A 22,425-nucleotide genomic window follows, 5' to 3' on the forward strand; every position below is an offset into this window, starting at 1 on the left:
AAACAATAGAATAATGTTTTATGTACTGTACAAGTGGATATTTTTGCGAGACTAATTTTTCATGCTTGGCCGCATGAGAAGAGTTTCCCGTGTTTTTAATTCCGCGGAATCAAGACATCAACTACTGGAAAATATGGCACGCAAAAGTATTCACGTACTTTAATATTTGCGCTAGCTTCTGGTTGCACGAAATGTGGGAAAATGTCCACTTTTACAGTAAGGAATAGTTATGCACTAGTAGTAGGAAGTATCTTGAATAACTTCTTCATAATCATCATTACCCCTGAGAGACTTGAGCGGAGGGCTCCCTCGCTAGGTTGATGCGAAGACAAAAGTTCTTCAGTCGATGGCCGTTAAGCTGCCGGATGGCCTTCTCCACATCACTCACAGAAGCAACGGTCACAAAGCTGAAATAATACAACAAAAACATGAACAATTCTAAGATGCATGCCATATTCGGTGCAATTCTTCTCTGAAAGGGAACATTTTTCCCTCCAACAGAAAACGGCTTCCTGTCATATCATTAACATAAAAAGCAACATTTTAGCAATAATCTAGTTCAACAAAAGAAAAACGAGACATAAACTCATCACTGAGACGGGTTGGATGTGTACATCAGATTTGATATCAGATAATGGCAGATGATATCAGTAAGCCTAGAAATATATACTTAGTTGTTTTCAGAAAAGAAATAACCGCCTCCGTACAGTGTACATCAATTTTGACTCTCATTTGCACCACTAAAGGGGACGACATACAGACGGGAAGTATTAATACCTTTGTCTTGCTAACTTCTATATATGCACATAAAATTTGGGCACGTTTGGACAAACAGTTCCCGAGATACAAAACAATGAATATTGCAAGTGTGAATGTGTGTGAATGTGTCTGTGTAACAAGGTCAGAAAATGTTTTTTCAGCAAAAGGACTTGATATGATAACAATCAAATCATGAAACCAAGTATTTTAAAGGTCATCTTCACATTCAAATTTAGCTTTTAAAATATCAACTTTGACCCTAATTTGCATAACAAAGATGGCCCTGCATCAACTTGATGATATTACATATTACTATCAGTTGGTCACGTGGTGTGAAAGGTAGACTCTTCCAATTTGATCTTCACACATTCCCATTGACACAACATGTAAACACGACACAGTTTGAATGTCGCCTTTAATCAAAATTACCACAATGATGACATCACCTAACTGAAAAATAAAGAAAACTGTCTCATAGACAACTGCCTCAGCTACAATATGCTTAAGAAAACTAAGCAAACATGACAGAGATAAGAGCTAAAAATGTCAAAAATATTGTTAGAAACTAAAACTCACTTTGACTTCAAATGATTAGATCAACAAGAATACATGACATCTATATCTACTATTCACACACTAACACATTCAATAAACACTAGAAGTAACCGACCATTCTGAGAAGCTTTGGTGGGGAAAACAATGACAACAAAGTCACAAGGGGGATATTAGCATGAACACAAATCTGTAAATATAATGCCTCCATCACCACAGGGATAGAGGCATAAAATACTTGTGAAGTCATAAAAACACACAAAGAACAGGTGAAGTAGACAAGGCATCATGATTATGTCAGTTATTCAATTAATTTTAGTGGTTTATTTCAGATTGTTAATTTCTTCTAATTTTTATCCCTTCGTGCCTAGGTAATCTTATCATTCTACCTGCTCAATTCCTGACTCACAAAAGGATTTCATACAATAACAGTCAGATACAGTACTTATCACAGATTAGGGAGAATTTGAAGTACAGGTTATGCCTAAAATATGCCTGGTACTCTAGCTCATTCTTACCTAACAAAGCCAGATGCTAGTAAGTCCTCACTTTCCTGGGCCATAGTTTAGAAAATACACACATGACAACAGACTGCCTCCTATTCTGCTGAACAGTCATACCCGACAGAAAACAACGACAAGGGTTTGCCTGAGAATGAGTATGTAAGCTTCCCAGCAGTGCACTTGGCAATCGCTGGGAAAGGAAGTATGGGCATTGCGCAACTTTCACTGTGGGGTATTCCCCAATAGAAAAAAAAAAAGAGATCTTTGACGTCATTCATACCTATCAGTCCCACACAAAGTAATTTCTGTAGTTTCTGCAAACTATCATAGACAATATTCTTGCAGAAAACCACATAGACACATACACATTTTTTTTGAAACATTGGTTTACCTCCTGGCAGTTTTGACTATAACTGCATTTGTCATTAGCTATGTACTGCAAAACCAGAAATATTTGTGGCATGAAACTTTCACAAATTGGAACAGACAGCCTTTATTTTTATTTATTTATTTATTTTTTTGCTGCATAAAACTTTCTCACATTATCGACACTTATACAATTTTTTACCCTCAATTTTCTTTTTTTAATTCACTTGTTACCACTGTTTGCATTTTTATCTATAATTTCAAATCTGTTACATCTATCTATAATTCATTTAACCCTAACTAGGCCGGGGGGGGGGGGGGGGGGGGGGGGGGGGGGCCTCCGAGGCCCCCCCTCGACGTTTCGCGCGATGTATTGCTATCGCGAGAAGCTATCGCCGCGACGTTTCATGACTTTTTTCTTTTGAGTCTCCCGCATCTTTTGACACCAAATTTGCGATGCCCGAGTGCGCGGTTCCGAAGTTGCGCATAAATACGCACATGCATGTCGGACCAAAAATTGCTCAAAAACGTGAATTTGTGTACAATTTCAATGCAAACTGTGTTTACAGGCAAATTTCATAAAAGCATGATTATTTTGGGGGTTTATTGATTAAAATCAATTAATAACGCATTTTCTTGTTCGGAACAATGTCACGGACAAATTTCATCGAAAAAACAATGAAAAACAAAAATTCGAAAAAACAAGGAAATACATAAGAAATTCAAAAAACAATAAAATACTTAGGAAATTTTTTCTGATTGTGCAATTTTTTTCTCTTACATTTGCTAAGGACACTAAAAAGAATATTTACACCAAAAATGTGCCTGTTTTGAGCTTTATTTAGTGATTTATACCAAATTGATTTCATGCATCGTTATGCATAAATTAGCATAATTTGTGACCGTGCACCTCAAAACGAACATAAAGTCGCACACACTGATTTTGCGTGAGGACTGAAAATAAGTGAAACGGGTCAACCTAGCCGAACTTGACTTTTTCATATTTTCTGAAAGAGCGGGTCTTCTTTTACATTATGCTAAAATTTGGTATCATAAAACGGGCAGGAAAGTGTGTTTTTTAAGCAGTTTATCTCGAACATATTGGGTAGAATAGTGTGATTAGGTGTGTCTTTAGAATCCCTTTTTCATTTCTGAAAAACCTTGTCCACACTCTTCACTTTCAACTCTAATAACTTTTGAAAGGAAAGCGCTACTGCTTTGAAAGTTGGCATTTATTATGGACAGAATGTGTTAATGAGGCATGCTTAATTTCAATTTAATCTGATAATCCCTTCATTGTTGTTACTCTGGTAGTTTACTTCCTGTTCTTTGTCCCATTCATCGCACAGCCAGCACGGTTTGGTAAAGATTAAGCGCTTGAATAGACACTGTACTTCAGAGCCTCTTTTCTCAGTTCACACTTTTCCTGAGTTTGTGCTTTCTTTCCAATATTTAGATAGGTTAGGAGAGTCCATTTGATTTGAGTTATATATCATTTTAAAGCTTAAAGTCTGCTCTTTCAGAAAATGGTCTAAGCTAAAAATTCATGCCTGGCGACTTTTTGTTTGTTTTGAGGTGCACTGTCACATTTAGTGTAAATGATAATTTTTGAAAAAATTAAGTTCATGGTACTTTAGATTACATCATAGGCAATGCGTGTGCCAATTTTCGTCGCGATCGCGTGGTCGACGGCCGAGATCCGGAGGGGGGGCCTGGGAGGCCCCCCCCCCCCACCTGATTTTGGTGTTAAGTTGCTCTCCCTTCGGTTTGTACACAAAAATTCACCAGTTTTAATTTTCTCCAGAGAAACTTTTCTTTAGACTTGTTTTTGGTAGATAGGTGAGTATACACTTTTGTTTGTCTCCCTCAAAGCATGACATCTGTCTGTGCTGAACATATTTTGTGTACAAAACTAATGGGGAGCTGCTCAATCTCAGTATCACACAGTAACTAATTTGCCTCACTCTCTACAGTTTGGCAATTTACATAAAGCTTGTATGTGTCCACATTTTTCTTAATTATTTATTGATCTGTTTTTCTGATTTTTCTTCTTTCATATCAAGCAACACAATGCTACGTTGAAACATTCCCTTCAATACCTGCATTCATTATGTCACTTGTGCAAAAAATGAACGACCATTTTTTTTTTTTTTTTTTTTGGGGGGGGGGGGTGAATGAAGATTGAACTCTTTCTCCTTTCTTGCAGGAAATATTAGTATTGAATGACCAACTTTCCTGAACAGAATTATCATTTAAACTAGAAAAGCACTATAAGAGCTCAAACCTCTGCCAAGCAACTTCTTTCCAATGATGATCTTGTTCTTCCATAGAGATCAGTGATTTCCACCCATTCATATATATGCTGAAAATTGCCCAATTTTCCCCAACATTTAAGCCTTTTGTTACATCATCAACCCTCAGCTGCATGGTGTACCTCGCCCTAGCAGAAACTAGAGCACGCACTTTAGTGCACGTATGAAAACCTCAAAATGCTCAGCTTGAACTCACAAGTTCATTGACCCTACCTGCCAAAATATTAAAAATCCTTCATAAAATTCATAAAAATTTCCGGATCACCACCAAAATTGAATCATCTGTTTCTTGTGTCATTCTCAACCTCTCCTGCAAGGTTCATCAAAATCCATTTGCAACATTTAGAGTTATTTTGCACTCTGACAAACCAACGGTAATGGAAACATAACCTCCTACCTTGACAGAGCTAAAGAAACTAAAAGATTATTAAGCAGAGAGATGAAGATACATGTATGAGGTATAAGTTTTCTTTAACTGTTTGCCCTCTATAAAAACAAATGGAACAAGATTTCACTCTTCACGCACTCAGCTTTGCCTCATTAAATAGAGTGCCTCATCTTTCACTTCATGCTAAACCTTCTACCATTGCACTTGTGACCATTCTCTACTTGTACACTAAATTCAGACAATGTGTGACCCAGCAGGGTTCGAAATTGGCGATGGTCCGCTGGCCATTGGCCACCCAAAATCACGTCGGACTAGCTAGAAATCATAAAATTCTGAAGTTACTCGTCCGTCTGGCTAGCCAAAATATTGCTTCAGTGTCAAAATTGATTCTAAGTAGTCCGCCTGGCTAGTTTAAAAAAAAGTTGAGTGCGACCCCTGCCCAGTATTTCAAAGGTTGGTTCCAACAAAAAGTGCACGGCTCAACAACGACAGCGTGCAATGTACTTTTGACCGCACATCACATGATGAGCAATCAACCAATTGTACAGCTAGAGTCGTTTTAGGTGTTTTTTCTTTTTCTTTTTCTTTTTTAAGAGACTATAGACAGTCTTGCCTGGACTGGAGTTCTGAAACTGAAAGTTGGACATCATGTCTACATGCTTGATTCAAAGCAACTACTCTGGGCTGAAGATACTGGAATACCGTACGCCATATATTTAGCGAGTCTAAATTTTTGTGATTCAGGACTTCCCAACGATTTCGCGAGTGGGTAAATTCGTGATCGTGGAGTTTTAAGTACTGAATAGATTATGTATACGTGGAAATCACATTCATATCGGGATCAGAGTCAATATTTTATTCGCGAATAGGAGCTGACTCGTAAAATTTGCGAAAATAAAAACATCATAAACCATTCGGCGTTTCAGTCCTGAGCCAGCAGTTTAAATATAAATATGTAGCATAAAGAGAAGGCATCATGGGAAGACTGTATTGCAACTGCTGGCCTGACTATTGACATTCTGACATCTCTGAAATACTTCAGAAAACGCTCTTACAACATGCTCTTGCAGGCGGCCCTAAAGAAAAATATGAAGCGGTTGAAGACATCTTCTGCTGACCTCCATAGTCTGTGTGGAGGATTCATAATGCAATTCACTTTGGTGTACATATTCCCTGGCCAGAAATTCTAGTTTAGCAGGTCTGTGCTTGTCATGGTCTTTCACAGTGGGCAACAAATGAAGATCCATTCAATTAAAGGATCATAATACCTGAAGATCATGATGCTATCACCAGATCTTTGAAGATACCCTCAGGGCAGAAGTCATACATTATTTCACTCTTTGTTCTTTCTCTAGCTCTTTGTCTGTGCTAAAAAAGTGCATTGTGGGACTTACCCAAAGGTGAACTGACGATCCCCCTTGGCTGGCATGACATAGGCATTTCTAACTTTGACAACTGAAGAGAAGAGACTGGTTAGACCCTCCTGTAAGAGAAAAGGAAGCATGATTAATGGGGCCGCGGAATATTTTGGGGCTCTTTTTTTTTTTTTAATGAAAAAATATTTTAATAAATGAATTTAGAAAAAAAAGGGCATGAGTGACCTTTGACCTCCACTCAGACCTCAGCCAGCCCCACTCCCCCGCCCCTTCATACCAAAAAAAAAAAGAAAAAAAAAAGAAAAAAAAAACACAGCCCCTAATCATTATGGAATCATTCTGCGCTTAAAGGGGATGGGTAGTAACTGATCAGTGGGAACCAGTGGGAATGCTGGGGGATGATTGTTCCGATCCTTGTGAGATTAATTTAAGAGTACATCATATATCTATTGTTGTGTGAAAATTACTTGCTTCAGAATGGTCTCATATTCAAGTAATGTGCAGTTTAATGTTTCCAGGTTAACATGCCTGTACAGTGATGGGGCATTAAACTGCACATTACTTGAATATGAGACTGTTCTGAAGCAAACAATTTTCACACAATAGATAATGTTCTCTTAAATGAATCCCACAAGAATTGGAACAATCGTCCCCCAGCATTCCCACTGATTCCCACTGATCAGTTACTAGCCATCCCCTTTCACGATTTTCCACCTCCTGTTAATCCAGCAAAACATCCCTCTTTGCATTCATGCAGAATCCTTCAGATTATTAAGTCTATTCCACCGTACAGTTGACTTTGAGAGATATACAACAAAGGAAAATTATGGAATTCCCATCTTTCCCATATTTTACCAGAATTAAGTAGTGATATTAGTTACAGTAAAAAAAATGTAAATCATCTGGATGTCTCCTTTAAAGGGGACTGTTGGGCTAATGCCCCAGTCACGTATAAACGAGGACGCTCAAGGATCTACACGGTGATCCGGGAAAATCCGGGGACGTCAAGGGAAATCCGGGAGATCCGGGGAGATCCGGGATTCTGGTATGACTGTACACACGGTATCAACACGGCAGTTACACGGATAAGGCCGGAAGAGTGTGGCGTCTACACGGACAAACACGGCATCTACACGGATCAACACGGCAGCTACACGGATCAACACGGCAGCTACACGGATCAACACGGCATCTACACGGCAGCCACACGGACCACCCCGGATTGCTCTGCCAGCACGGCAATCCCCGAATGACGCCAGATGTTTTTGACTTCCAAAAGTTGCCGCGTTGGCCTCCCAGCGTCAACACGGATCTCTCCCCGGATCAGATCCGGGGTGGTCCGGGATGGTCCGGGGTGATCCGGGATGTCTATGTGACTGGGGCATAAGGAAGATTGAATCTGTTTTTGCTTTCAAGACACATGCCAATGTGATATCTATGACATGGCTATGATTTTTGGGAAGAGAAACTCATAAAATAATTTTCATGGATTTGATCAATAGACTATCAAATATACAAATAAATATATGTATTCTTTTTAAAGTACACGAATACTCATAGAAATTATAAGAATAAATAAATGAAGCAAAATGCAATGCAACGGATGCAAAGAAGACCAAGATGAGAATACTCACATTAGTCATTTCTGTTGGGAGTCCACCGACATGAAGTTTGAGATTCGGTGGTCCCGCCCCTGTGTGTCCACGTGATTCACTGCAGAGGTGACACACAAAACTGGCGATGGTGAAAACTGTTATCAACTTACACCTTATGCCCATTCTATTCCACAACATATTTCAATGGTCAAAATCATTATATTTTACACGTTCCTTTATTCTAAATTGTGAAACTTGTTATATCATCACACTCCAGACATCTCACCAGTTTATGTGCAAGAAACCTTGTGGTCTGCACAAAACAGTTTTGTAAAGTTAGAAATGTTGCTATGGCCACTGGTATGCCTCCACCATATCGCATTATTCTCCCAATAGGTCTATGGTATATCTCAACAGATTTCCATTTCTTATGATTAGCAAGAAACTGAAATGAAATGTTTGATAGTTTGAAGGCACAACATCAAAATGTGCTGAGTGAATATACAATATTCCTTGAACTAAGATTCATTCGGATGGTAGATTTGTTACTAAGGGCAAGTATGACTCCACTTTGACTCCAAAGCCCACTACTTTCTGCAAATACATAATCATAGTACATGTACTTTAACACGACTGTTGACCCTGGACCTTAGATCCTGTGACCCAAACTTCCCAAGAGAATCACAGTCAAGCAGTACGTGTGTATCTACAAAGTTTCACTAAGATACAATTGAGCCTTGAGCCTTTGATACCTTGAGCCATTTCGAAGATATGGAGATTAAAGTTAAAGTTTAGCATTTGCATTTGACCTTTCACCCAATGGCCCTGTAGATGCTTTTGAAAGAGAATCTTGATGTACTTTCACTCAAATACCTTCAGGCATTGCAGAGGTGGGGGGGGGTATAGCAAAATTTTGGAATTTGACCTTGACCTATGACATTAGACTATGAGTGTCTGCACCCACAAGTTGACATGCAGCTTTTATTTACAAACCAGGCTTAATTTGCATACCTCAAATGGTTCTGATCATTACGCTGTCCACAAAATTTGAATTCGGAGCACAGACGGACAACCCCATGACATAATACCTCCTTTCATGAAGGAGGCATAAAAGACAGCTAACTGCAATTCACAATGATCAAGTTATCACTGCTCCACAGTAGTTGCACATACAGTATCTATGACGTGTTCTTTTGAATTCACTATTGATGCATACCAATGCTTCATTTTAACACATATCTGGTACATCATCACGTTACCCGTATAAAGACAATACAGTGGACTCCCGTTATAACGAACACGGTTATAACAATATTTCGTTATAACGAAGTAAAACTTCTGGTCCCAAAATTATCGCCATTTACGTCTATGGTACAAAATTCGCTTATAACAAACACGGTTATAACGAAATTCTCGTGATAACGAAGTCTTTTCCGAGCACCACTGACAAAGAAAAACAAAAGAAATGTGCTCCGTTATAACAAACTGAGGATAGCTTTCGAAAATACATAGCGGAACAAGCATTTACAGCGTCTCTGCATGGGCGAACGCGTTACATCACAGTGTGTTCGCTTGGTGTGTCACGCACTGTTTTCGAGGGGAACTTGCATTATGGTAATACAATGATCTGAAATTGAACAAGGAATTTAAGTAGAAATTACGCGGTGCGTAATATATGTCCCTGCCGGAAGTAGCATTTTGTAGCAAAATGTACAATACAGGTGACAAATCAAGGTCAAAGGTCAAAGGTCAAAATTCTGTGTAGAAGTTTTGAAGCCCTCACCTAGTGCCATCACATAAAGCAAACGGAATCGAAATCGGGTTAGAAATGGCGAAGGAGTAGCATTTTGTAGCCACTGCACAATAAAGGTCAAAAATCAAGGTCAAAGGTCAAAGAAGTCAAAGGTCAAAATTCTGTGTAGAAGTTTTGAAGCCCTCACCTAGTGCCATCACATAAAGCAAACGGAATCAAAATCGGGTTAGAAATGGCGAAGGAGTAGCATTTTGTAGCAAAATGTACAATACAGGTCAAAAATCAAGGTCAAAGGTCACAGAAGTCAAAGGTCAAAATTCTGTGTAGAAGTTTTGAAGCCCTTACCTAGTGCCATCACATAAAGCAAACAGAATCAAAATCGGGTTAAAAATGGTGGAGTAGCATTTTGTAGCCAATGTACAATATAGGTCAAAAATCAAGGTCAAAGGTCAAAGAAGTCAAAGGTCAAAATTCTGTGTAGAAGTTTTGAAGCCCTCACCTCGTGCCATCACATAAAGCAAACGGAATCGAAATCGGGTTAGAAATGGCGAAGGAGTAGCATTTTGTAGCAAAATGCACAATAAAGGTAAAAAAATCAAGGTCAAAGGTCAAAGAAGTCAAAGGTCAAATTTCTGTGTAGAAGCTTTGAAGCCCTTAACTAGTGCCATCACATAAAGCAAACGGAATCAAAATCGGGTTAGAAATGGCGAAGGAGTAGCATTTTGTAGCAAAATGTACAATATAGGTCAAAGGTCAAGGTCAAAGGTCACAACTGAAATTAAGTGTAGAAGTTTCAAAGCTCCCACATAGTGCTATCATATAAAGCAAACAGAATCAAAATTGGCTCATAAATGACAGAGTAGTAGCAAATTGAAGATTTTGATCACACACGGACACACGGACACACGGACGGACGGACACACACACGGACACACACACGTACGGAGCCCGTTTCATAGTCCCCTGCTCGAACTCGTTCGGCGGGGACAATAACTACTTGTGTTATTTTCAGTGTATGACAAGTATGCAACAAACAGAATATCATATATGCTTGGCTTCCTTGTTTTCATTATTATATATTGTATTTGTTCGGTTATAACGAAATTTTGTTACAACGAAAGAAAACTGCCGGTCCCGAGCATTTCATTATAACGGGAGTGCACAGTAGATAATTAGCAGAAGAAAATGCCTGGAAAATACATTCTAGCAATACAGCTTTTACAGTTTCAAATTCACCATCTTTTCTCTTATCTTCTTGCAATGAAATAGAGCAAATTATATGTCAATGTACAGTTCAGTATCTGGAGAATCAGTATCTGCTAAACAACAAATAATAATTTTTGCTGTAGGCCTATCTAATATTGCTTTCATGGTGATGCATCACAAATGACATAGACTCAATGTGACAGGTGTGATGGTCTTACTTTCCGCCAAGTCCCATGGCTGGACCTCTGTTGTAAGAGTTGAAGCCCTGATTATGGAAGTCCTCTTCCATTGGGTTCCACGAATCCATGACGGGTTGTGAATTATAGTGTTGGGGCGTGCTGTAGCGTGGGGGCGTGTTGTAGCACGGGGGCGTGTTGTAGCACGGGGGCGTGCTGTACAGCTGGGGAGAGGAGTATACCTGGGGCGAGTTGTAGAGTGGGGGCGAACTGTCGGCAAAGATGAGACAGAAATAAGACCAAACGTATGAGCATTTTCATTGCAATGCACAATCCACTGGACTACTTTCTCAAGCAATCATGGTATTATTCATATCAAAGTACAATTCCCTTCACTGTCATTTTGAATTTCACTGTTCTTGACCATCAATGATCTTGACCACAGACAATCTTGACCACAGGCAATCTTGACCATCAATCAAGGATTGGTCCTTTACCCTCTCTGCATAAAGGAAATGGTTCCAATTTATACATCCATTGGAACACTTTTTTTCCAGTACCATTATCATCAAAGCTAGTGGAAGCCATGGCCAGAAAATACCAGTTTTAGCCACCTTTGGTGACCTTTGACCTTGACTATTTGAAGCACTTTATCATATCCACCAATTTACACATGATTATTAAGGTTTATTTTATGATCTGAATGCTTAATCAAATTACATCATTTCTTATGTTTTTCGTTATTTTGGAGGGCCATCAAAAAACTTTGATGATTTTGGTGGCCTGCGATATACATGTTTATAGTGTCGAGCCTTGCTGTACACTGTATGTGACATTTTAAGGTCAATAACATTACATCCTTTTAATGTAACATCATCATGTATTACAGATGGAAATAATATCAAGAGATACGTAGGCTTGTCAAAACAGGAGGTAACAGTTCCAGGAATGAACAACAGAAAATGATACGCAACAGTCACAAAACAATTTGTAGTACACTACAGCATTCAAAGCTAAAGAAGGTATCATCACACAACAGACAACTTCACCATAAATATGTAAACAAACACATTTCATGCAAAATCAAAGTCACTTCAGTAATTGTGCAAGCAAACTTAAATCCATACATCTTCAAAACATGTTTCTCAAATAAATTATGCCCACTTGTGGCTCACAGGTAATTTTCAAATAAGGTTTTGCTCAATTCTGTTCTTGTGTGTTAACATAACGAATGGGTTAACCTTTGAATGCAACTGAGGAGGCGAAGCATAGTTATGACTATGTTGCCATGGTAAGGACCAATGCCAGCCAACCAGTGATTGACAGGTCATGGATGTGTGACAGAGCTCTTCAATATGGAAAGTCATTTGCAAAATTTCAGTCTTAACAAGTCCTTGCTTTGAAGTGTGTGAGAAACACATTTCAGAAATAAGACAATAAATGAGTTCTTCGTAAACACTTTGACTCATCTCCTGATAATTTCACTAAGACCATGCCCTGATTGTTTATCATTATTATTATCAAATGCATTTTCACATGTGATCTCATTATATCAAGGTAATCTGATGATGAATCTCTTGATTACCATAAAGTTGCTAATCTATTTGTCTGGACAATACCTTGATCCACTGAAGGTGATTAGTTCTATTTTGAGCCAATTTATAGCACAAAGTGAGGGGAAGATTAAACACACACACACATTTCATTACCACTACGACGCTACATAGTGCTGGACACTAGTACAGCATGAGTGTTGAAGTCCCAGGGTGCACTGATTTATTCTGAGGCTGCTTGCCCTCAGCAAAATTTAGCAAAATTTAGCAAAATAAACATAGATGTATATGCATGGTAAAATTTGCATATATTAACATATTCATATTAAGAAAGAGAACCAAAGAGGTAAAAGAATTGAAGGTGGCCAACTAAAATGTAAGAGCTTATAAATTTACCTAAACTACCAATGAAAGGAAGTAAGAGAGAGCTAGCAACCTGCTGTGTGAATACATAACACAACTAGAAATGTCGCTATGGCGACTGGTATGCCTCCGCCATAATGCATGATTCTCCTAATAGGTCTATAGCACATGTGGACAATGTGTGATTACATTTTAACAAAATTGGCCAAATATTAAAATAACAAGTTTGTCACAAATGTGTTGAATGTTCACCTTCCTTGACCTAGGTTTAATTGGATAAATAGGAGAGCATGTATTTGGGGATTTCAGGACTTTAACTTCACTTTGACCCATTCAGAAGTTTATGCATTGAGTAATTTTCAAGGTATGGAGAAAAAGTGCAATTTCTGTATTGAACAGTAAATTGTTACCATTTTCATCTGGCCTTTGACCCTAACATTCGTAAGAAAATCACTGTCAGGCAGAACATGCATAAATAAGTTTCAAGATAACTTTCAGGAGAGTAACTTTCGAGATATGGAGGAAAAAGTTAGTTCAGCACTTTCACTTGACCTCTGACCTTTTGACCTTTGCGGCAAAAAAAAAAGAAGAAGAAACTACCAAGAGAATCTCTATTGGGTTATCCATGCATACACCAAAAAAAAAAAATTATAATAATACTGCTGGCATTACACAAATATGAGGGAAATAGTAAAATTTTGAAGTGTTGCCCTGGACCTTTGACCTCTGACCTTCGATTCCATGAACCCTAAATTCTCTAGATAATCACTGCCAGTCAGTCCATGAAGATACCTTGAACAATTTCCAAGGTACGGAGAAAAAAGTGAAATTTTTATATTTTTACTTGACCTTTTGACCTTTGACCTTTGACCTCATGATCCCAAACTTTCACCATAGAATCTTGATCGGGTAAAACATGTATACACTAAGTTTCAAGAAAATATCTTCACGCAATGCATAGATATGGTGGAAATAGTGAAATTTTACATATTTGACCTTTTGACCTTTGACCTTAAGGTGCACTCAAAAGTTGATAGGCACAACTTCACCCCCTAATACACATACATGCCAAGTTTCATTAGGATACCTCAAAAGGTTTTTATAGTTACGCTGTCCACAAAATTCATTACGGATGGACAGAAGGACAGACGGACGGACAACCCGAAAACATAATGCCTCCAGCACCACTTCGTGGCGGAGGCATAAAAATTTGAACACAAGAGATATGTGAAATTAATGCATACTGTAAACGTCAATACTTTCACAAGATTAATTTTTTTTTTTTTTGCACTGAGCAGCTCAAAAACATGTTCTTAGGTTCTTGAACTCATGCTATACAAATTGTCAACCCATTCAAAATGGGCAGATAGAATTGTGTATATTTTCACAGGTTTTAGAATTTGCGCTAGCCGAAAAAGGTGAAATATGCAGTTATCAATGTTATGTACTGCAAAAACTGAACAGCGTTTACAGTACATCAGAATAGGAAAGGAATGAAGGTGATGGGGGAAATAGCATAGACATTCAATAAGAAGTGGTGAAAACCTGTGAGGACCAATACAAACTGAACTAAATAGCAAACCTGAACAAAAAAGGAGTTTACCTTCAACTGAACGGTCTACATTACAATTCACCTTCAAGTCAGCCAGAAATATTTCTTTAATAACCAATCAATCACTGGCATACATGACAGTAAAAGAAGTAACTCAATAAATTACGTCAAATTTCATCATGCATGAAATAACAAACTGCAGGCTTTTAGTTCAGATTCAGGAATTGATCAACAAAGGGTAAAATCCTTCGACAATTTGTTACAGGGGAATTCCACACCAAGAAAAAGTTAGTTTGAAAAGAAAAGAGTGAAAATTAATTAGAACAGGGAAAATTTCATCAAAATTGTATACAAATCAGGGATGTCATGTATTCATGAAATTTTGCTAATTTATGCAACACTCCTTAAATAGTCCATATGAGAATGCGAATGAGTGAGCTGATGGTGTCATCGGCACACAATTTAACATGTAATTTGTTGTAATTAACTCGCAAAATTGTGAGGTGACGACATCATCAGCATATTCAGATCAATTTTTTGTGCATTGCTCTGCATAAAATTAGCAAAACTTCATAATCTCACAACTTCCCTCATCCTTATCATATTTTGATAAAGTTTTCACTGTCAGTGTCATGCTTACAAAATTTTACCCCCCCTTTCCAGGCGAGCTTTTGAACTAGCCCAGAATTCCCCTTTGATAACTGAAAACGATCACGAAAAACAACTGCAGAAGATGAACTGCACACTCAGCTGGTTCCAATCTTCAACATTCTTGTTGGTGGGTGGGCACAGCACACAGCCATACCTAGGAAAGTGTGAATATCTGGAGTACTGCATGTCATCCATTCAGTAGGCCAGGACGTGCACGTGCTCACTCTCGGCAAAACCAGTCTTGATTCTCACCTTTATCTTTCCATTCAAGATGCGAGACCCTCTTTATTCTCACTTTTTTCGCTATGATGATATAAATGATAAAATGGGGGAAATATTCTCACTGAGTGAAGTAAAATATGTACAACAGGGGTTGATGGATCAATTAGGAGTGAAAGGTAACACCGTATGTGCAGTCCTGTCAGCCAAATCCAAATAACCGACAGCTCAGTCAGAAGACTGTCACAGTACGGTCAGTAGGTCTACCCCATTGCATTGAATTGTTCGACCCATTACTTAAGCTTTTAAGTTGATCAGCAGAAATTTAATGTAGCTACATTGTACATTTACCACCAATGCATGGGAAAAATATCAGGATTTTTAATTTTTGGAGGGTTCGAGTAAAGCAATTTCCAGCTCATGCATCTTAGACCAAGGGTGTGTTTATGCTTCCATTTTGGGGCCAAAATCAGGCTTTTGAAACGTGATTAGTGCAAAACGCTGTTGCGTTCATGCTCTTCGATAGAAACTCTGATTCAAAACGCTGATCCAAAATGCACAAAAAGGTGCCTTTACGATCGGCGTTTCTGACTAATCACATTTGACAGGGAAGCATAAACACAACTCACATCACAAACGCGTTTAAATTACGTCATCTCCATCGCCTTTCCAGTTCACTTGAAAATGAGAGCGCCAGGCCAGCCGACCTTGTACTGTGCTTCGCAACACAATTTGCAATTGCTGACCCTCGAGCTCCCTGTTGGTACATTACTGTACTTACTGTACATGGTGACAGACATATTAATGCATGAAGAGCTCACAATATTATCAAACATTCCCATTTTGTCAACGATTTGTAGAAGAAATAAATAAAGTATTTCCCATCATTGTCTACAGTTCATGTACGTGTGTATTAGTAAAGCAATCGAAATTATGTAGACAGGCAACGAACATGAACAATGCACACACTCAGGCCAGAACTTCCAAAAAAAGCTCGCGCTCCAATTTGACCTGCCTCTGCTGAGGTCAGCGAAGCAATCACAAACTCTCTTTCCAAGACTCGAAGAAAGTGAGCATAAACAGTGCTCCCGTGAACGGCGTTTTGAATCAGCATTTTGAATAATCATTTCAAAACGCTGATTCTGCCTTTGCAAACTGAGCATAAACACACCCCAAGTCACACAGAGGTTGCTGTATTTTTTTTTTTAATCGCCATTCGTATCACCCAAATCCATGATTGATTAGATCAAGGTTTACCCAAGGGCCCTGGGAGTTGTACACTAATCCTACGGGTTTGTGGCATATATATGGTACTTTTAAACACTTTTGCACCCTTGGAAAATCTTAAACCCTCTCAGAAGAGTTAGAAGAAATCTAGGATCACTCATTGTACTATAAATATGACAAAAACAACTCACTCAACACAAAGGACACACATATCGCAGGGAATAATTTCCTGGTGCATTTTTACATCACTGCTCCACAAACCAACTTTTGTATAGTAGTCTTCTTCCATAGAAGTGTACAGGATACCATGTGAAATATTTTGTTCATCAGCTGAAATTGCTAATCAATTTTGAGTTTGAAAATTATTTCCTGTATCAGCTCATTTAGTGATTTGCATGGTCAAAAGCGAATAGTGGAAGTGAAGTCAGCGTGTCCCTCTTTGCACGAAGGTATGTATCCCGGTATGTCCCTGTTGGTGGCTGGTGTCCGACTTTGCGGCAGGGGAATGTTCCGGTCTGTGGCATGATCGAATGAGGCGATAGGAGGTACGCACAATAAGAGGCTAGGTTATAACAGCACTGCAGATTGCATGCGTGCGGTAAATGCATGTCTGATATGCCATCTGATGCAAACCTGAACATGCGCCCTCTATCATTTAGCCCTGTTTTTAGCAGCCTTCCCACAAAACTTTGTGAAATCGTTCATTTTAGGCCAACATATTTGCAGCAATCAGGGGCAGAGGGCCACTCTTCAAGTCACCATTTAATGTAAGCCACGCTCTGATTGGCCGAGGGACCAGTCCCAACTCGTGTTCGTTACGATACTGACATTAGACTACTAGTTTAAGTACCAGTAGTTAGAAACTACAGATACAAGTTCCCCGCCTGGGCCGGGCTGCGGTTAGGCCAAAAAAAAAAAAAAATTTGTCTGCCCTTAATTGTCAAAACCCAAGAGGGTCGGTAGGTTGGGTTTTTTTTTTTTTTTTTTTGGGGGGGGGGTTTCTTTTTAAATACCCTTTTTACCCATGGATGTAATTTTGTAACTTTGGCAGGGCATCTCGTAATACACTCATCCTTCTGGCATGAGTTCTAGTTCAACTTTGTACAGGATGTGGCGCAAGTTTACTGCACTCAAAACTCCAAGGGATTCACTCAAATTTACGTCTTGCCAGGGCCCGTAGGGGAGGCAGAAACACTGACAAACACTTAAAACGTTCATCTTTGGGTGCGTTTATCAAGTCTTTTTCTTGGCAGAAACAGGTTTTCCAAACGGCTTTCAAGGATTTTTTACGAGTTGATAAACGCAAAGTTGTTTTGATAATGGGGTTCGGAAAGCCTTTTCGAAAGCCACAAATTTGTGCTTTCAGAAACAGGTCTCCAGAAACCTGTTTCTAGAACCCTTTGAAGCAAGATAAACGCAAAGCTGTTTTGAAACGGCTTTGTACTGCGGTTACAGTATTTAAGTCAAATCGCGCAATGCAGCTGCAAAGTGACAGGGCCAGTTTTCGTGTTCGCGATGAGTTGATAAACGCAACTATTTTGGAAGCCGTTTCTAATGGGCTTTGGAAACGGCTTTCGACAGGGCTTTGGAAAAAGCTTTTGAAAGCTGTTTCAAACAAGGGAAAGATAATAAATGCAGCCTTTGTTGAATTTTGCAAAAAGCTCCGAAGTACCTTCCAGTGAGATGCTGGCAACTGAACTCTAAACAGTTTTCTCACACCATGGCAGCTGATAACGGATACTGCAAAAGTAGCCATCTTGGTAGTCGCGCTGTGGCCGGTACGGTAGCTAGCTAGCGCACTACCTATGCACATGAGCCAAAAAGGTAGCTACATGTAGCATGCAATGCATGCTTTAAAACGCAGCCTGCGGCCCCGCGAGGCCTGAACACGATTACGACGGGTCGATGAGATGAAAAAAAAACATTTTTAGACTTTTTTTTTCATTCTTTCTTTAGCTTAAAATGGATAATTTTGGGTTTAAAACCATTCACAAATTTGCAGATGATGAAATTTGTGGGAAAAATAAACTTGTAAATTTCCGTTATTTTCGGTCGGTCGTGAAGGGCAAACAAACCATCTTTTTTTTTTTTTTTGGCCTTAAGCCTAGAACAATATTATCCACGTTTGCAGTCATGCAGCTTGCAACAGGCTGTCTATCAATGAATAAAATAGCCCCTGCCACACACACACACACACATACACACACACAAAATGGTCAACTTGTCGTATGACATGACTTAGACGGAAAGATCCGTCTGTCCGGAGGACTCTTTTTATATTTTGCCATTGACGCTGTCCTAGTATACGGAGGGGATCCGTGAAGCCAGACGTAGTCTCCGCGGAACATTCCCCGACGGACAGATACAGACCGATCTTTCGGTCAAGACATGACTCAGCTGTACAAAGTGTGCCACACACAGCACAGGGTAATTATTTCACTCTTTCTCAATCCACTTTCCATCAGTCTGTACCAGGCATGAATATGATACTTGATAGACAACAACTAGATGACAGGCGGATGTGTGACACAGGCACGGTTCATAAGTAATTCGCTGTAATTCATAAGTAATAAGCTGTCGAATACCATTGCACCTTGCCTGTGTAACATCTTCAGGAAGTCCTACAACTCAGGAGAAATCCCAGATGATTGGAGACATGCAAACATAGTGCCAGTCTTCAAGAAAGGAGATAGAGCTGACCCAAGCAACTACAGGCCCATCTCCCTTACATGCATCTCCTGTAAGCTGATGGAGCACATCCTAGCAAGCAACATCATGGCGCATGGAAATCACCAAGACATCCTGTACCCACTCCAACATGGTTTCAGACAACAAAGATCATGTGAGCTCCAGTTGTTGGGGTTGGTGAGTGACCTGATGAAAAGCCTACAAGAAGGAAAACAGACAGACATCCTGGTGCTGGACTTCAGCAAGGCTTTTGACAAGGTCGGCCACCAGCGCCTCCTTCAGAAGCTTGACTACTATGGAGTTAGAGGACTCAGCCATCGTTGGATTACCAGCTTTCTGAAGAACCAAAAACAACAGGTACTTCTCGATGGCTGTAGATCATCACATGTTGACGTAGACTCTGGAGTGCCGCAGGGGTCCGTACATAGGTCCGTGTCTCTTCCTGTACTTCATAAATGACCTGCCTGACCAACTTAGATCAAAGGTCCGAATGTTTGCTGACGATGCCATTGTCTACCTCACAATCCACTCGGATGCTGACACCAAACAGCTGCAACAAGATCTTGACATGCTCGGTGAATGGACAGACAAATGGATGATGGAGCTGAACATCAGTAAGTGTAAAGTAATATCAGTCTCTAGGAAGAGGAAACGGATCTGTATATCAGTACAAACTCAACAACTCAATCCTGACCCCTGTGGAAGCCACAAAGTACCTCGGCGACACAATAACATCAGACTTAAACTGGAATAAGCATGTTGACAATGTCTGCCAAAAAGCTAATAACACCCTGGCCTTCCTGAGAAGAAATCTACACCTCCACTCACCGAAACTCAAAACCACAGCATACAGAACACTGGTCAGACCTCTAGTTGAATATGCCTCCTCCGTGTGGGATCCATCAACTGCAAGGAATATCAGCAAGATGGAGATGATCCAGCGGAGGGCAGCCAGATACACTCTAAACCGATATCGGAATACATCAAGTGTATCATCAATGCTGCAGGAGCTGGGATGGACATCACTACAACAGAGACGTGAACATCTGCGTCTTGTGATGTTCTAGTTTCTACAAGATCCACACCCAGCTTGTACCATTCAACTGTGAGGCTTTCATCACCAAATCCACCAGACCATCCAGAGGTGTGAACACCCAAGGCTACCACATCCCTCAATCCCGGACACAACAGCACCAAAACTTGTTCTTTCCTAGAACTGTTAGATCCTGGAATGCCCTCCCTGACGATGTTGTGACGGCCTCTTCAGTTAACGCCTTTCGTCTCCTGCTGACGGAAGGCAGCAACAGCTAGAATCGAGGCAGTTTTTACTTGCACCCTGTAAATTATTGGCACATGCACCTTACCCCTATGACACACACTATCACCAAGTTCTGCGAGAATCTTCAAGGTTGAAGGAAGCAGACTACTGACAAGAAGAAGAAGTAATTATGGTATGAGTAAACACACGTCAACAATCAACATGTCCGTCACCTTGACACATCAACCTACGTTAGTGCAATACTGCAGTAGATATGGCAGCATGTATGCACGCACGTGGCCGAGACAACGTGCTTTCCTAGGGCATTCAGACAGCAGACAGAGGTTGCATAGCCAGTCAACATTCGTTCGATTCACCAACAACACTCGTTTACACAAATCCAACAACAATCTGCAATCGTGCATACGCTTCAGTCGCTTATCACTGTGGGAGCAATGACGTAGATTAACCTTGACAATGATTCAATTCAGTAAATTAATTGTTTACCCGTGTTCCTACGTTGATAGGTACAACAGTGTCAGTGTAGGCAGCTGAATGATGTTGTTTACAAAAAGCTGCACATGCATGCCTGCCTAGCGCCTGCCCGCCGCGCCGCGCCGTGCCTGGGTATTGGGTGGGTGACGTCGAGTCGAGTCTGTCATGAAAGCATGGCATGAGCAGCACCGAGCTGCATGCAACATACATGTACATGCACTAGATAATACATGCAATGCATACACCTTGCAAATGTCGTAGTGCAGTGCGGCGCGTACGGCGGACGGACACGTGCTCCCCAAAATAAAAAGTGCATGCGTGCAAGCTCGGATTGCTCCCACATAAAAAGAAAAGAATAATAAATGAAAATAAAAAAGAGTAGGGGGCCTGTGTGAAAATCTGTGGTTGCACTCTTTGAGTTATGAACTATTAGACCGGGGGCCCAGAAGATTTATTCAGCTGAAAAGGGTCACACTTTTTAATGGTCTCATCATATAAGGATGTGTCCAAGGGTCAATAAAATGAATTGCTGGCAAGTCACATCCTGTACCGTAAGCCTAGGGACCACAAAAAGAGACCCCGAAAAATGGATTTATTCAGCCGAAGGGGGTCACGGACAAAAGTTGGTGGATATTGTTCCTTTGGGTGTACTTATCATGAAAACAGCAATGCCAGCTATTTTATCCTGTACGGGGCCCCAGACAGTAGCCCCAAAGGGCCCCACAAATATGGTGTTATTCAGCTGAAAAGGGTCACGGCTAATTTCTTTTGCAATGGAAGTAGTTCCCATCAGAGATATCCAAAACACCAATGCCAGCTATTTTATCCTGTACGGGGCTCCAGACAGTAGCCCCAAAGGGCCCCACCCCCCATAGGCCTACGTACAAACACACACAAACATTGATTTTATTCAGTTGAAAAGAGTCACGGCTAATTTCTTTTGCAATTGAAGTAGTTCCCATCAGAGATATCCAAAACACCAAAGCCAGCTATTTTATCCTGTACGGGGCCCCAGACAGTAGCCCCAAAGTGCCCCACCCCCCATAGGTCATACGTACAAACACACACAAATATTGATTTCATTCGTGCAGCTGAGAAGAGTAACGGCTAATTTCATTTGCAATGGAAGGAGTTCCCATCAGAGATACCAAGAACACCAAAGCCAGCTATGTTATCCAGTACGGGGCCCCGGACAGTAGCCCCAAAGGAGCTCCCCCCCCCCACACACACACACACACAAACACACATTAGTTTCATTCAGCTGAAAAGAGTCACGGCTATTCTTTTGCAATGAAAGTAGTACCCATCAGAGATATCCAAAACACCAAAGCCAGCTATTTTATCCTGCACGGGGCCCCAGTCAGTAGCCCCAAATTGCTCCCTCCCCCCCCCCCCCCCACACACACACACATTGATTTTATTCAGCTGAAAAG

At 40.2% G+C, this 22,425-nt stretch overlaps 1 protein-coding gene and 1 pseudogene across 1 annotated transcript in view; one reads left to right on the plus strand and one right to left on the minus strand.

The window, feature by feature from the left end:
- LOC139739938 (tudor domain-containing protein 1-like) overlaps positions 1 to 21,041 on the minus strand; it is a 38,984-nt gene extending 17,943 nt beyond the window's left edge. The window contains exons 1-5 of the mRNA XM_071650538.1: positions 21,005 to 21,041; positions 11,029 to 11,256; positions 7,891 to 7,969; positions 6,275 to 6,363; positions 282 to 407 (exon numbers count right to left, since the gene is read on the minus strand). Coding sequence (XP_071506639.1) covers positions 282 to 407; positions 6,275 to 6,363; positions 7,891 to 7,969; positions 11,029 to 11,117 — 383 coding nt within the window. The 5' untranslated portion in view covers positions 11,118 to 11,256; positions 21,005 to 21,041. The remainder of the gene's footprint in view (positions 1 to 281; positions 408 to 6,274; positions 6,364 to 7,890; positions 7,970 to 11,028; positions 11,257 to 21,004) is intronic.
- On the plus strand, positions 19,835 to 20,550 carry LOC139739886 (uncharacterized; annotated as a pseudogene).
- Positions 21,042 to 22,425: the final 1,384 nt, after the last annotated feature.

Source organism: Diadema antillarum, unplaced genomic scaffold (genome assembly GCF_040938485.1).
Source record: "Diadema antillarum isolate AM-2024a unplaced genomic scaffold, OU_Dant_1.0 seq00000821_RagTag, whole genome shotgun sequence".
In the NCBI taxonomy this organism is placed as follows: Eukaryota; Metazoa; Echinodermata; class Echinoidea; order Diadematoida; family Diadematidae; genus Diadema; species Diadema antillarum.